Below are 15,266 nucleotides of genomic sequence, written 5' to 3'. Positions count from 1 at the left end.
CTGGAGTGGGTTGCCCTTCCCTTCTCCAGAAGGATCTTCCCAATCCAGGGATCAAACCTGGGTCTCCTGAATTGCATGTGAATTCTTTACAATCTAAGCCACCAGGGAAGCCCAGCTCCTGAGTGCTCACCCTGTGTGAAGGTAGCCACTGCCCTGCCAGGCTGCAGTTTGTTCTCCACGTGGCCATGCTTGGGGCCCGTGGTGATCTCATAGACAAGTTGCAGGTCCTCCGTGTCCGGGTCCATGGTCAGCAGTTCCTTCTTGGTGATCAAGTTGGTTGCCTGGAATAGAAACCCATTAAATTTAATTCCTGAGATGGGAATAAAGCAGGAACAAGACCCTCTGACTCAGATTTAATTCAGTTCAACCATGATTTACTAAGTGCATTTACTGTCTGGAAAACTTTGTCAGGATTGAAGAGGTTATGAGGACAGAAACCATCCCAGCCTCTGCCCTTGATGTTCATTCTTTCTTGGGGAAGAAAGGCTTATGAGGAAGGTAACTGTGGTGAGTGGTATAGTGGGAGATGCAGAAAAGACTGCACCACAGTTTTAGGGAGCCAGGACAATTCATTCCACATGGATTAGGGATGGGGGTGGCTTGAGTTTGGTCTTGAAAGAAGGCTGGAACTTTGAAAGAAGGATACAATCCAGGGAAGATGGCCACTTTATACCGTATAAGAGTTGATTACAGTGCTTGAAATTAAGACAGACAAATATATAATATCCCAATACTGCTCAAATATACTGGCTAAATTTTAATTCACTCATTTATTCATTCAACAAATATTTAATGAGACCAAAGGTTTGAGAGAAAAAAAGGATGGTCAACACTATTGACTGTTACTAGACCTAGTAAAATAAGGGCATGTAAGTGATCTTTGATTTAACTGAGGTCATTGATGACTCTGATTAAGAGTCACTGCAGTAGGGTAAGAGTTGGAAGTGGAAGACCAGTTGGAGAAGAAGAGAATAGGATGGTTCTGAATATTGAGAAAAATATCAAATAGGGCATGAGAGGAATCTGTACTAATTTTGTCTCATATATTTTAAAATTCCCAATGAGTTCAGTGGAACACTGTAACACCACTTCTACACATAAAACCAACACATCAGCGACATGGAGATGGGAAAATTCACATCCTAGAGGCAATACCACAAACAAAAGTATGAAACCAGTTCCCAAACTGAACTGAATAACTGTGTGTGTTTAGGTGGAAATGAGAATTTAATGCTTGACATGGTACCAGGTGAGAATTATGGCATATCTTAAAATGACCCCATTGGAACTTACGAAAAGGAGAAAAAAATTTTAATTTCTAGAAATCCTCTGATGATACTCATCTACCAAAAAACTCACTTCCTTCCCATCTATGGCATGTATGAGAAGTTTTCCCAAATCCATCCTCCCCTTTTTCTAGTCAACAAACTTTTAGCTGAGCACCAAACTGCCTAGCTAGACACTCCATGCAACAGATAGGGCCATAGGATCAATTTCTTCTTACAACAATATGAGTGCAAGTGATGTGTTTAATTTCTGTATCACTTGCTTAAAATTAAGTTCCTTGCCCCCTATTTTTCTGTATTCCTCTTCCCATGGTATGCAGTACTGATGAACAGCTGAAGAGTTTTTCGCCCTGCTTTTTGATAGCAACACTCTAGTGATGGCAGAAGAGTAAGTCAGAAGGAATATGCATCTCTGAATGGTCACGTGGAGCCCTAACCTCCCCACTTCCATGCTTTACGTGAGAAAAAAATTTCTATCCTGTTTGAGCTACTATATTTGGAGGTCATTCTGTAAGAACATCTTATACTATAATACAATTCTCACCAGATTCATGGAGCTCAGCAATCTTAAGAACTCAGCTTACTTAGGGCGGGATAAGTTGAACAGTTCTGTTCATATTGTCAAGAATAGGATAGAGCCCAAGTTGGTTACTGAGACAGTAGCAGATGGAAAGGCCTTACCTGGCCATCCATGTACTCCAGCCACTGGAGCCCGAGGTTGGTAACAATCCTAGGGGTGCCATCATCCACTGGAAGGATGTCTATCCAGAACTGCTGAGGTGCTGCTGTTATGATCTGTGATGAAAGCCAGAAAAGAAAGCTCATCATTCACACATACCTGAAGTATGTCAGGTCTAGGACTTACAGAAGCTGGAACGCCTGAAATCTGTTGACACTTCAAAACAGGCAACTGAGCAATTTCCATTGCTTATCACCACTCGGCTCCTGAGGTTTCAGGGATAATGCTGACTGACAAAGTGGAAATGATATAAGAAGAAAAGCAAGACACAAGTCGCACTCTTGCTGGAATTTCAGCTGCTATGGAAGTTGGTTTTCCCAAACTTAAGCTTTCTTTAGTTGAGTTCAATATTGCCCCCAAGGTGAAACAATAAACAAAATATCTTCCTTTCAATAACTCTTGGTAAAACTTCCGTCATTAAAATGTGAATCCCAGGGACTTCCCTGGTGGTCCAGTGGTTAAGACTCTGCATTCCCAGACCGCAGTTTGATCCCTGGTTGGGGAACTAAGATCCTGCATGCTGCACAGCGTTGCCAGGAAAAAAAATTAGTTAATGTTAAGGTCTTCAGGTAGGATTCTGCTAGATGTGAAAAGATGTTCATGGGAAAAGATTTCCTTTTTTTCTTTTTTTGAGAAAGAACTGTTCACATGGGGAAAAGGGGCAGAAGAAATCAAGAATAAAAGCATTTGTGAGGACTTGCTTGGTGGTCCAGTGGTTAGGAATCCACCTGCTAATGCAGGATACATGGGTTCGATCCTTAGTTCCTCCCACATGGTGTGTAGGAACTAAGCCCATGGGCCACAACTGCTGAAGCCCACGAGCCCTAGAGACCACACCAAGAGAAGCCACCGCAATGAGAAGCCCATGCATCACAACTAGAGTACAGCCCCCACTCGTTGCAACTAGAGAAAGCCTGCTCACAGCAACAGAGACCCAGCACCACCACTTCCAAAAAAGTGTGTGTGAGAATAGTGCAAAGACATTTCAGTTTATGACTTTACCACCACACAGATATACACACGCATATTCACAACATACATGGAGAGTCCCGTCCAGTACCTCCCCATTTTGGAACGGATACAATAAGCTGGCAGACAGGGCAGCAAGATACTGGTGTTTCAGCCTCCTCCAACCCTCCCAGATAATTTCCATTTTCAAAATGACACGGTCCCCCGGAGACCTGCTGTGACCTTTTATGTTTATCAGAGAGGTGGCCCTCTTGTTGATTCATCCTGAAATCTTTTTTTTTTTTTCTCTTCTGAAAGTCAAACGAACTGGGGAAGCAGCCACAGTATGGGAGAGGGAAAATGAACGTGATGACCTGCCAGGTGGAGATGCAGTGCGCACACTGAAATGGCAGGGAAATCCCAAGAGCCATCCTACTGACACCTTGGCCAACTGAGAATGACCTTCTCACAGGCTGTTGGTTTCTAAAGCACACCAGAGGATCTTTCCTGGCCAGGCAAAGAATCATTCATCATCAAAGGAGGGAAAAAACTGCAGGCCCGAGAAGCTGCTGACCCTTCGCTTATGCTGAAAGTAAACAGTAGGGTGTGATCACGTGCTCATTAAAACTGCTTATGCTGAGTCAGACAGCTGTGTGAGACGTCAGGGGTCCACCTTTCATCAGAGTTGCAGTTATTCCTAGGGGAAGGTTATGGTGCTGCAGGAAATCTGCTAAAAAAGAGTAGAACTGCAGGGAAGAGAGTGAAAGGGGATGTTTATAGTTTCTTCTGAACACCTAAATGTTAGAAGTGAGCAATTCCCTTAAGAGGGAGAAGCTTGACAGTTTCATGACCTCAAAAGAAAAGCAACTTCATTTGTTCCACAAGCTGGTCCTAAAGTGACGACCATGATGATTAGAGCCACAATTTATTGCCTATTTCTTGTGTTTCCTGTGGGCTAAGTGCTTTGTGTAATCAGGGGAGTAGATATCCTCATTGTACAGATAAGGAAGCTAAGGCTTAGAAAGGTTAAATGACTTACAAAGACACTCAGGTAGTAAGTGACAGAAGCAGAATTTAAATCAGTGTCTTTCAGATGCAAAAGCCATACTCTTAGCCACTATAATTCTTCATGAGACTGAAAGCTCTGACTGGCTCAGGAGACGATTTGGAACCCTGTGATCTTATTGAAAACCCAGATGAAAGAAAAAAGGAAGGAACAAAGGTTGAGTGCAAAGGAAAAGGAAAAATAATAGCAGTGATAATAACAATAATGACCATCTTTTATGTGAGTACTCAGTCTTTGCCAATAGTGTTAAGCATTTTTTATGGATCTTTTTGTTCCTTAGACCAATGGAAGCCAGTGATGATCCTTGTGCCCACTGTACAGATGAAAAGCTGAGGCTTATGGAAGTTAAGTCATCTGTCCAAGGCCAATTAGGTGACAGAACCAAAACTCAAGCAGTGTTGAGTAAATGCGTGCTAATTTGCTTCAGTTGTATCCAACTCTTTGTGATGCTATGAACTGTACCCACCAAGCTCCTCTGTCCATGGGATTCTCCAGGCAGGAATACTGGAGTGGGTTTACCCTTTGTCTAAAAATGCCATGTTCAGCCTCCAGACAAGCTCTGGCCTGCTGTGCTCCGCCTCCCTCTCTGCTGTTTCTGCCCCTCACCTCTTTTCCTCCTTCCTCAACAATGAAGAAGGGATTCGTCCCATCAGCCACGGTGAAGGTGAATCGGTCTCTGAGGGAGTTGCTGCCATCGTGGCTGTAGCGGACCCGGCTCTGGTAGATGTCCTCCATGGTGAAGGTGGACATGAGCTGGAAGGGCTGCCCATCGGCGGTTCGCTCGATGGTGCCGTGGCGTGGGGGCTGCACGACCGTGAACGTGACAGACTCGGCCTGTCGTGGAGGCAACAAGAGGAGAAGGGAACTCTGTATCAGGAGCCAGACGTGTGAGTGGTGGCCAACAGGTGGCCAAGGGTAGTTAAACCCAAAGACCTTTATAAGACAAAGACTGCCTTTTCTTTATAGACACCAAAAATCAAGCTAAGGAGAGAAATTATATTGGTTACTACAATCGAACTTATATTCTGCTGCCTTCTGTTTTTTTAAGATAAGACATTTAAATTTGTCCTTTTGGGGTCGTAGGGGAAAACTTGAATTTTTAACCTCTAAGATGGTAAGAACTAGACCTTTTAAAATCACTCACTTCCTTTCCATCCACTCTCCTCCCCCAGCACACACACTTTTCCAAAATTCATACATAGAATCTATGCATCAGAACAGAAGCATAACTTCCCATTTTTATTTTTTTCATTGGAGTGTAATTGCTTTACAATGTTGTGTTAGTTTCTGCTGTACAACGAAGTGAATCAGACATCTATGTACATATATCTCCTCCCTCTCAAAACTCCCTCCCACCACCCCCATCCCACTCCTCTAGGTCATCACAGCACCCAGCTGAGCTCCCCCTATTTTACAGCAGGTTCCCACTAGCTAGCTATTTTACACATGTGGTGTATATATGTCAACACTACTCTCTCAATTCATCCCACAGATTTCCTATTTCTAATAACTGCTTCTAGAGTGACATGAGAAGGAAAAATACTGATAAAGAAAATCCTGCTCAGGACTCTCCAATGATTTCCCACCATCTTGGAAGAAAATGCAGAGGCCTGACCTGGGCTAAGAAGGTCTTCTGTGACCTGGTTCCACAGTTCCTCTCTCGCCTCATCCTTTTCCTCTCCTGCTTGTTCACTGGGGTCTAGACCCTTGGCCTGGCTACTCAATTCTTCCAAGCGCACTGGATCACAGGGCTTTTGCCCTCCTGAGGTATTCTCCCAAGAAACTGCACAGTCTGCTCTTTCTCTTCCTATCTCTGCTCAAGTATCAGCCACTCAGAGAAAACTTCCCTGACCTGTGCCTCAAACAGCACACGCATCAATCTCTGTCACCTTCATGTCACTTTATTTTTATTTCTAGCACTTATCACACCTGACACTATAGTCTATGTTCTTTCTTTCTTTATCATCTGTCCCCCTAACCAAAGGTTGTAAACTCCCTAAGGCTAGCACTTTGATCTGCTTTGCTCACAGTGCTGTCTTTAGCATCTAGAGCTGACCTTGGTAATAAATACTTGCTGAAAGAATGAATAAATAAACGAATGCATGCTGGCACGGGGAAGGGCATACATAGAACTAATTAATAAGTGAGTGGTACCCTTAATGGGAGCTAAATCATGTCAGAATATTAGATTCTTTAATTGGAAAGCATTAGGAGAGGAGGAGTTTAGTCTCGACATGCCCTGTTCTAACGGATAAAGCCTGGTTCTTTGAGAATGTTCACACTGCAATAATTAGTTGTCATCCAGTGAAGTCTCGATGAAGGAGGAAAAAGTGTAGCGGAGAGAAAATCCTTGTTCATTAATAACAGGGAGTAATAAAAATTGGATAAAATGCCATCGACCTAATTTTCTGTGGATCATAATCAAAATCAGAATGTTAACATGATTGTTAACATGCAATTGTGGGAAAGGATAAATGTATTTAGGGTTTCCAGAAGAGTTTAAAAACAACTTATTTCAAATGTATTAGCTTTTTTTTTTTCCAGCAGGCCATGGTATGTTCTGCTTTTTAATCCTTTGAGGATGCTTGTATTACTTTCACCCCCATCCTTCGCCCCACCCTTGGGATCTACTGTCACAAAGCAACAGGCATCTCATTGGACCAGAGAGGCCAGGGGAGCACTCCTACCTCTGTGTCTTCATCCACCGCTTTAAGCTCAAACTCCGTGATGGTCTTCCTCACACCCTCCTGTACCCGCATCCCAAAGTTTTGCACGTGGGGCAGCGAGTCATCCACAGGGCGAAGAGTGATGCGGAAAGTCTGAGTCACCTACAGGGCGGAAAAGTGCAGGTGGGCCGCCTGTCCCCAGCAGCCACCCAAGGAGAAGGCAGACGCTCTCTGCATTCCCTTTCACACCGTTCCTGGCGTGACTGACTGACCAGGAACCCAGAGGTGAATTCTTTTTGGCAAGATAGAGTTCTCTTTGCCTCTGTCCTGGGCTGAGAGTAGAGGGAAACAGAGCTCTCTCAACAATGGTGGCTCCGGGCCCTCCAGTTAAAGGAGAGGACGCTGAATTGATACCCATCAAGGAGGGAAGCGAGTTTCTCACCCACCTCGTGGACTCCATCAGAGAGCGTAAAGCTGAAGGCATCTGAATGCTTCTCAGTCTCACTGGAGTGGATATACTGAACGTTTCCTGAAGTGAGGTCAGCTTGCGTAAAGGAACTAATCTGGATGCCTAGCAAAAGATGAGAACCAGAGAAAGGGTGTCAAGAGGCGAGTCATGGCTCTCTCAGCTAAGGGAAATGTCACACTGTCCCCAGAGAGAGTCCTTTGTCCTTTTCTTACAGTATCAATGTGCTGCCCTCTAAGACCTTGGGTTAGAGCTGTCTGTGTGTTTTCCCTGCAACAGCATATGTTCTGTGGGAACATGTATTAATTATCTAGGCTTCTACCCTGTGCCAAGGCAACAGCTGGTGCTCAATAAATGTTACTCTCTTCTCTCTTGGGGTTTATGTATGCAGGTCAAACTGTGAAAGGTAGAGCCATTGCCTTCTTTGCCAGACTCCTCGCTCTGAAGTTTTACATCCCCCATCGCCTCATAGTCCTTTCTGAAAACCTGCCCTAATTTTGAATATTGTGTGATGGCTTAGTGTTGAAACACTGGGGTCCTAGGGCTTGGCTGCACACAACCTTTTTTCTGAGATTGGTGAGCCTTAATTTCATCGGATATTCTTCAAGGTCTCTTTCATTCTCAGTTTTATGATTCTAGCTTCTTATATACCACTTTGGCCAAGATGGCAGTAACAAAACTTACCACATGACTTTGGAGTTTGAGCAATCATTCTTTCTCAACTCTCAAATGACCTACCAGTATCTTTTAAAAATGTGATACAGAGAAAACTATTTTTCAGAGTCATTTTAAAGTTAAAAACAAAACCTGAAATGATTTTTAAATAATGCCAAGGTATGCCACCAATGAATAATATCTCTATCTTTCCAAATACTCAACAACATTTGGCAAAACAGCCCCAAATTCTTGCTTCTATCTTAGGGCTCCTGGGGTCCATCCCCAGGTGCCAGACAAGTCTGAAACAAAATCATATCCTTAAATCTCTCAGCACAAATTTTCTCTTCTGATTCTGGGTGTTAGAGTATTCATTTATTTAATCCAGTCCTTTGCTTTGGTCCTGAAATTCATTTGCTGCTTCCTGGAATTTATTATTTATATTTGTCACTGTTAATCCTAGCAAAACCAGTTAGTCTTTACTGTAAAAAAAAAACAAAGAGATTCTACTTTGACTATTTTACATTTAACTGTGATATTAATATCATATTTTTATCTTAAAAATAAAACACATCAACCAGCATGGTTAACATTTGCATCTTTGTTTATCATCTGAAATGTCATTCAGATACAATAGCCTCCTGAATATTGAGTCATAAATTTTTTGATGAGGCATTTATATTTCTGTGCTTACTAGACCAGCTCTTGGCAGGCAAAAATGTGGCCCCCACCCTCATTTTATGTTTCATCTTGGGTTCTGGACAGAAATTCATACCATTCTTTAAAAATTTAATAACTTCAGACTGGATACACGGAGAAATTTAAACTTCTTCCCCTGCTGTGAATCCATTCTCACAGCTCATGAGGAAACACCTGTGTGGATTCTCATGATCAACTGGTCACCTAATTCACTATTCCCTTTATGAAACTCTAAGACTGATTAAAAAAGGTGATAGATTTCCCTTCTTCTTGAGAAGGAAGTACTGAGATTAATCTTCTTATTTTTTTAACAATTTTTTAAAAAGGTGATAGATTTCCTTTCCTCTTGAGAAGGAAGTACTGAGATTAATCTTCTTATTTTTTTCACATTTTTTATTGAGAGGAAATTGATGTATAATAAATTATACATATTTGAAGTATAAGTTTATATTTTCTTTGTTAGGTCCATGAAACCATCACCTCAATCAAAATAGTGAAATGTTTCCATCACCCCAAAAGTTTCTGACATTCTGTAACCCTTCCATCCCTTCTTTTCCTATGTTCCACTCCATCCCAAAGAAGCAAATGAAGTCATTATAGATTAGTTGGCATATTCTCTAAATTTTTTAATAAACAGAAACATACAGTATATACTATTTGATGAATGACTTCTTATTTATTTAGCATGATTATTTTGCTAAACATAACTCATCCATACTGTAGCATGTATTCACAGTTCATTCCTTTTCATTGGCAAGTACTATTCCAGTGGATGGTTTTATCAAAGATTGTTTATCTATTTATCTGTTCATGGACATTTAGGTTATTTTTAGTTTGGGACTTCTACAATTAAAGTTTCTACGATCACTTGTGCACAAGTCTTTGTGTGGAAGTTTTCATTCTTCCTGCGTAAATTGCTAAGAGGGGGACAGTAGGAATGCATATAAGGTGTATGCTTAACTTTTTAGGAAGGGGCCAAACTATTTTCCAAAGCAAAGTACTATTTTATATTCCCACTGGCAGTACATGAGTGGTCTTAGTGGATCTTTTCCAATTCAATCTAGCAAACACTGAGCACTTACCATGTGCAGAACGTTGTTTCAAATTTGCTTATATGGATTTTTTAAAAATACGTTAAAATTTCATTAATTTTTGGCTGTGTCAGGTCTTAGTTGCGGCACAGGGGTCTTTGTTGCAGTTGGCAGGCTTCTCTCTAGTTGCCTAGATGTGGGATCCTAGTTTCCCGACCACGGATCAAACGCACGTTTCCTGCATTGCAAGGTGGATTCTTAACCACTGGACCACGACGGAAGTACCCAGATCATTTTTTCTTATCTCAGCCAGCTCTGGCAGGTCAGGGTTGGCATCACTTTTCTAGATTATGATACTAATAAGATAAGAATAGATACTAATAGATAAGAAATGTGACCCATCTGAAGGTAACAGTTAATAAGAGGGCAGTGCTGAGACTGGAACTCAAGGTTGCTCACTTCCAATGTTTAGGCCTGCTGCAAGTTCTTCTTTATCTTATGTTGATTACATATTGAAATGAGATTATATATATATTTAATATTTTTCATTCTGTTAGGAGTGCTTTTGGTAAAACTTATCTAGCTGTTTTGGGCTAGACAAGGAACCGCTTGGATTTCACCCTTATCCTTTAAATTTTTGTCAAATAAAAGTGATAAATGAGTATTAAAGAAAATGTGAGAAACACAGAAAAGTAAAGAATCACAAACCACTCATAGTTCTACCATTGAAATATCACCACTGCAAATTTTTTTAAAAAATTTGAGTCATAGGGTAATTTTCTGGCTATAACCTCTTTCTTATCTGAAATGCTGATTTTGATGGTGGTATTTAGTATTATGATTTAAATGATAGCCATAATTAAGTGCCAGAGGGTAACAAGCTGCATTAGCAGGTAAGCTTCAAGAGAAAAGATTTTTGCTGTTTCTTCACTAATGTGCACCGAGAATACCACCCAGCATAAGGGAGGTTCTCAAAACATATTTGGTGAATGAATTTAGTCCATTGACTACAATTACTATCTAAGAGGTCCTATTAAGCAGAGATTCTCAATCTCTATACACTTAAAACATTTTTTTAGCTGTTGCTAATTGGCTATTGGAAGGCTTCAGCTGTTCACTCACCTGGCAAGATGCTGCTTCTAATAACATATTGTCCTTACTGACTGTCACAGCAGGTAGTTACTGTTTGAAATATCTTGAAGGCTTTTAATCCCATCTAAGGTGTTTTCAGTCACCAACCTTCTGGCTAACCTATGTATCTGGCAGCATTATGGAGATCCACATTAACCCTGTCAGTTTTCTAACTCCCCTGGAGGGCCAGTATGTTAGAGAAAGTTCAGTCCAGGGCAAGGAAGTGGTGTGAGAATAAAGCATCTTTGAAGAAATTGCCTTCCTAATCGGATGTCAGGAAATGGCCCTGGCTCTCCTTCTTCAGTGCAGCTGTGGATGGCTCTGTGCCTATTGTCTGTTCCCACCTCAATATCATGCTGGGTAGACTCTCAGCTTCTCTGCTTCTGATTTTCTTCCAAGCCTCCTGTTAACAGAATGAATTGTATCCCCCCAGATTCATACACTGATGTCCTAACCCTCAGTGCCTCACAATGTGACTTTATTTGGAAATAGAATCACTGCAGATGTAATTTGTGAAGATTAGGTCACTGGGGCAGGGTCTTCTGTAGTGGCTCAGTGGTAAAGAATCTGCCTGCTAATTCAGGAGACACGGATTCAATACTGATCCAGGATTATCCCACAGGCTGCACAGCAACTGGGCCCATGGGGTACAACTCTTGAGCCTGTGCTCTAGAGCCCAGGAACCACAGCCACTGAAGCCCATGCACCCTAGAGCCTAAGCGCCACAACAAAGAGAAGCCACCACAAACAGAGGCTTTACAATGCAACTAGAGAGTAGCTCGCACTTGCCACAACTGGAGAAAAGCCCATGAAGCAATGAAGATCCAGCACAGCCAAAAAATAAAAATAAACAATTAAATAAAATTATTTATTTTTAAAAGGTAAGGTCATTAGGATGGGCCCTAAACCAATTTGACCAATGTCCGTATAAAAGAGGGAGTTTTGACACAGACATACACATACAGGGAGAATGTCATGTGAACATGAAGACAGGCATCTATGAGCCTAGGAAAGAGGCCTAGAATGGAGTCTTCCTCAGGAAAAACCAACTCTGCTGACACTCTGATCTTGGACTTCCAGCCCCTGCATCTGTGAGACTCTAAGCTTCTGCTGTTTAAGCAGCTGTTTATGACTGCTGCTCCAGCAGACTAATGCACCTCTGCTCTCAGAAGGACCTGAACTAAGGCACCAGGTGCATTCAATTTTGGTTGGTGTCACAATCCTGAGAGGCTGAGATAGGAAGCCAAGGAATACCTTAGGTAAAGCGCTCACTGACTCACTCGCAGCCCCTTGACTCCTAACATCCTCACACAGTGCTGTCACAGCTACCAACATACACTTGCAGATATTTGCTTATATGTCTTCCACTTCCAAGACTCAAGCTTTCTCCTGCTGCAGCTACTCAGTAAATGTCTGGGGAAGGGGAGAACCAGTGTGTGCTGGAGATAGCTATGTTCAATATTATTGCTCCCTGACTTTAAAATACAACTGCTGTTTATTAGTTAAGTTACTGGATGTCCACTTAGGGTCTAGATCTCCCAGCTACCTCATAGCCTTGTGTGGCTATGTCCTTCTTCTTAGGATGTGACCAAAAGGGATGTGTTCCCAGCAATTCTCCTAAAGAAGAAATGGATGTGGACGCCACTCTTTTATTCTTGCCAGCTGCTGGCTGGGGATGCTGACAATACAGAAGTCACCTTGGACCAGAGATGGGAGCCTCACGTGGAGGGTCACTGAACCACCTGCCTCTGGATTTTGCTGTGAGTGAAAATAAACTTATGGAAGGTACTGTATTTTGGAGTTGCTTTTCCCCAGAAGCTTAGTTTCTATCCTGATAATGTAACTCCTTACTCTGATTTCTTTAGAATAAGAGGGTCCTGGGACTTTCCTGGTAGTCCAGGGTTAAGACTTCATGTTCCACTGTGGGGGGAGCAGGTTCGATTCCTGGTCAGGGAACTAAGATCTCATATGCTGCTCAGCACAGCCCCCAAAATGAAAAGAATAAGAGAGTTCTTAGGGTCCCTGACATGAGGTTGTGGGCCCTCAACCCTGCAAGGAGCCCACACAGGGACTCAAGCTTAATGCAGCTCTCCTCCATGGTAGGGATCTCGTGTCTGTCTTCCCCCATGCACATGGCTCCCTGTGTCTCCTTGGGGGAAGAAGAGAGGACCTTCACACCTTTTCTATCTAAAGAAAACAATCAGCTGACTAAGAGAGCTAGCATAAGACTAAATCCATTTCACAGTTAACCATCAAGAGGATGTCTGCAAGCACTGGTGGGAAATGAGAATTCCCAGGGGCCTCCAGTCCCCAAATAGCTCAGCGCCTGCATGGAGACACAGATCTAAAAGCTGTTCTGCTCCTTTTGGAAAGAGGCTCTGGCACCCAGTAGACCAATCCTCATCCCCTGAGACAAATGGGATGAAGTGGTTTTCTCCAAGCTGGAGCCAACTGCCTTCTGAGAGGGTGACCCATAATCAACACGGACTTCCTATGAAGGGAAACATTTGACATTTAAAAAGAATCAAATTCATGAATCCAGTTCCACTTAGGGGAGACAGGGAAGGAGAGAATGCTGACTAGATTCTCTAGAATGGACAGCAGGGCTGGTAGTAGGGGATGGGAAGGGAAGTCCTGCTCATTAAAAATGGACAGGGCCCTCCAGGAGTAAAGATCGTCTTATCAGGTCTATTTAGAATTTCTAAAAACAGGAGGATTGAGAAGAACTGGTGGGCATGGGAGAGCATGTAGATGAGGAAGTCAAGCCTGGTGGGAGAGGGCAGGGAAGCACGCCTCCCTTTGTTTTAGAGTCTGCTTTCCCAAGAGGAGGGAGAAGGGGGATCTGTTATGGGTGGCCCTCTGAGCAGTGCTAGCTTGGTACTGGCATCCAGATTTAAGCCCAGAGAAGGTGGAGACTGCAAAAAACAGAAAAGGCAAATTTGGAGCCACCTCCCCCAGGACGTGACACAGCTGAGAAGAGCCAGGGTCTCACCAGTAGCTGGCAGGGCCTTGCATGATGCTCCAAGCCTTTTGGAGCACTGTAAAGTGTAACTGCAGTTGTCCCAACACAACAGCCAAGAGTCTGCCCTTTCATCTTTGGAGAGATACAATCAGCAACCTGACAGAATTCTGGCAGAAGCAATTAGCTCATGAATTAGTTATCAAATATCTCTTGCAGCCAAGGTCTTGGGAATGCTGATCTGCACACTGCCCCCAGGAACTTCGGGACAAAAGGGGAGGGCATGGGCTTTAATTTGCATTAGGGATTCAGGCCAGTCTGTTCAGCCTTCCCCGTGCCCCACCCCTAAACACACACACTCCATCCCCCATCATCATGCTGGACCCAGACACGGTCTGCCTCCCTCACCCTTTCCACCATATCCCCCTCTAGCTCACCCACCCTCACTTTCTCCCCTACACACTCTACCCCAGACACACTGGTCTCCTTGCTGCAACTGGAACGTGATGGGCTTGGCTGATCCCATTTCAGGATGTTGATACTTGCTGATGCTCTGGAAAGATGCTGAATGTTCTTTCCTTATATGTCAGCATGGCTGGCTCCCTTACATTCTTCAGATCTCGGCTCAAATGTCATCTTATTATTAGGAGGCCTTCCCTCACCTCATTGGTCCCCGTACCCCAGGAATGCCCTCATTTCACTCCCTAACTCATCACCACTGACATGATATATATACTTGCTTGTTTGCCTACCGTCTGACCCCCAGCATCAGGGCAGGTACTTCCTCTATTCTGCTATTTCCCTGGTTGAATGAAAGGAAAATCTGTAACCTGAAATCCAAAGAAAACCAATGATCTAAATCTCCTGCAAGCTGACACTGCTCCTGTGATGGACAAAATAAATTCTACCTTCAGGTTGTTTATTCAGCAAATATCTCCTGTCTTTCACATTTGTTCAAGTTGCCAAATTCTATAGTTTCTCCTCCTGAAATTAACTCTTTCCTTCCACCAACTACTGTTTACTGGATACTTACTAGGTAGCAGGTGTCATTTCTTTTATTATTTTCATCTTATTATTCCCACGTGGAGGCTGCCCCACTGCCAGAGGCCTCACTAGCTCCCATCTGGCCAAATGCTAAACTTTTTACCTACTGTCACTGTCTCCTTTCTCTTCCTTTCTTTTAGTTTATCCTATTGGACACTGGAGGAATTCACTTCCCTTCCCTGTTCAAAATTCTGCAGGGCCTCCTTATTGCCTATTGAATTAAATAGGGATTACTGATTGCCACTCTGAAGACCCATCATAAAATCTCAGTCTACCCATGAACCCAATCTACTACTATTTTCAGAATATACGCTTTAGCAAAACTGGCCCGCTCATAATTTTTGGAATGAGTCCACATGCTGTTCCTATCTCTGGAAATAACACAATTTCTGTCAGCCCAAATTCTATCTTTCAAGGGCACTCTTAAACACCACCTCTGAGCACCTTCCCATCTGATATCACCTCTTTTGCTTTCGAACTCCTAGGATGGCAGGTTTATACAGTTCTTAAAACACCTGCCATCTTCCCTTACATATGGTTATATGCAAAGGCTCCTTATCTCATCCAACAGAAGACT

General features: G+C 42.9%; 1 protein-coding gene across 1 annotated transcript in view; it reads right to left on the bottom strand.

Moving 5' to 3' along the window:
• The window catches only part of FRAS1 (Fraser extracellular matrix complex subunit 1), a 534,366-nt gene that overhangs the window by 71,252 nt on the left and 447,848 nt on the right, over positions 1-15,266 (bottom strand). Inside the window, 5 exon segments of the mRNA XM_059887796.1 lie at positions 131-281; positions 1,968-2,081; positions 4,646-4,873; positions 6,727-6,867; positions 7,152-7,276. Of these exon segments, the coding sequence (XP_059743779.1) occupies positions 131-281; positions 1,968-2,081; positions 4,646-4,873; positions 6,727-6,867; positions 7,152-7,276 (759 nt within the window).

Source organism: Bos taurus, chromosome 6, assembly GCF_002263795.3.
Source record: "Bos taurus isolate L1 Dominette 01449 registration number 42190680 breed Hereford chromosome 6, ARS-UCD2.0, whole genome shotgun sequence".
Lineage (NCBI taxonomy): Eukaryota > Metazoa > Chordata > Mammalia > Artiodactyla > Bovidae > Bos > Bos taurus.
Note: the sequence above shows the minus strand (reverse complement) of the source record. Positions and strands in the feature narration are given on the sequence as shown.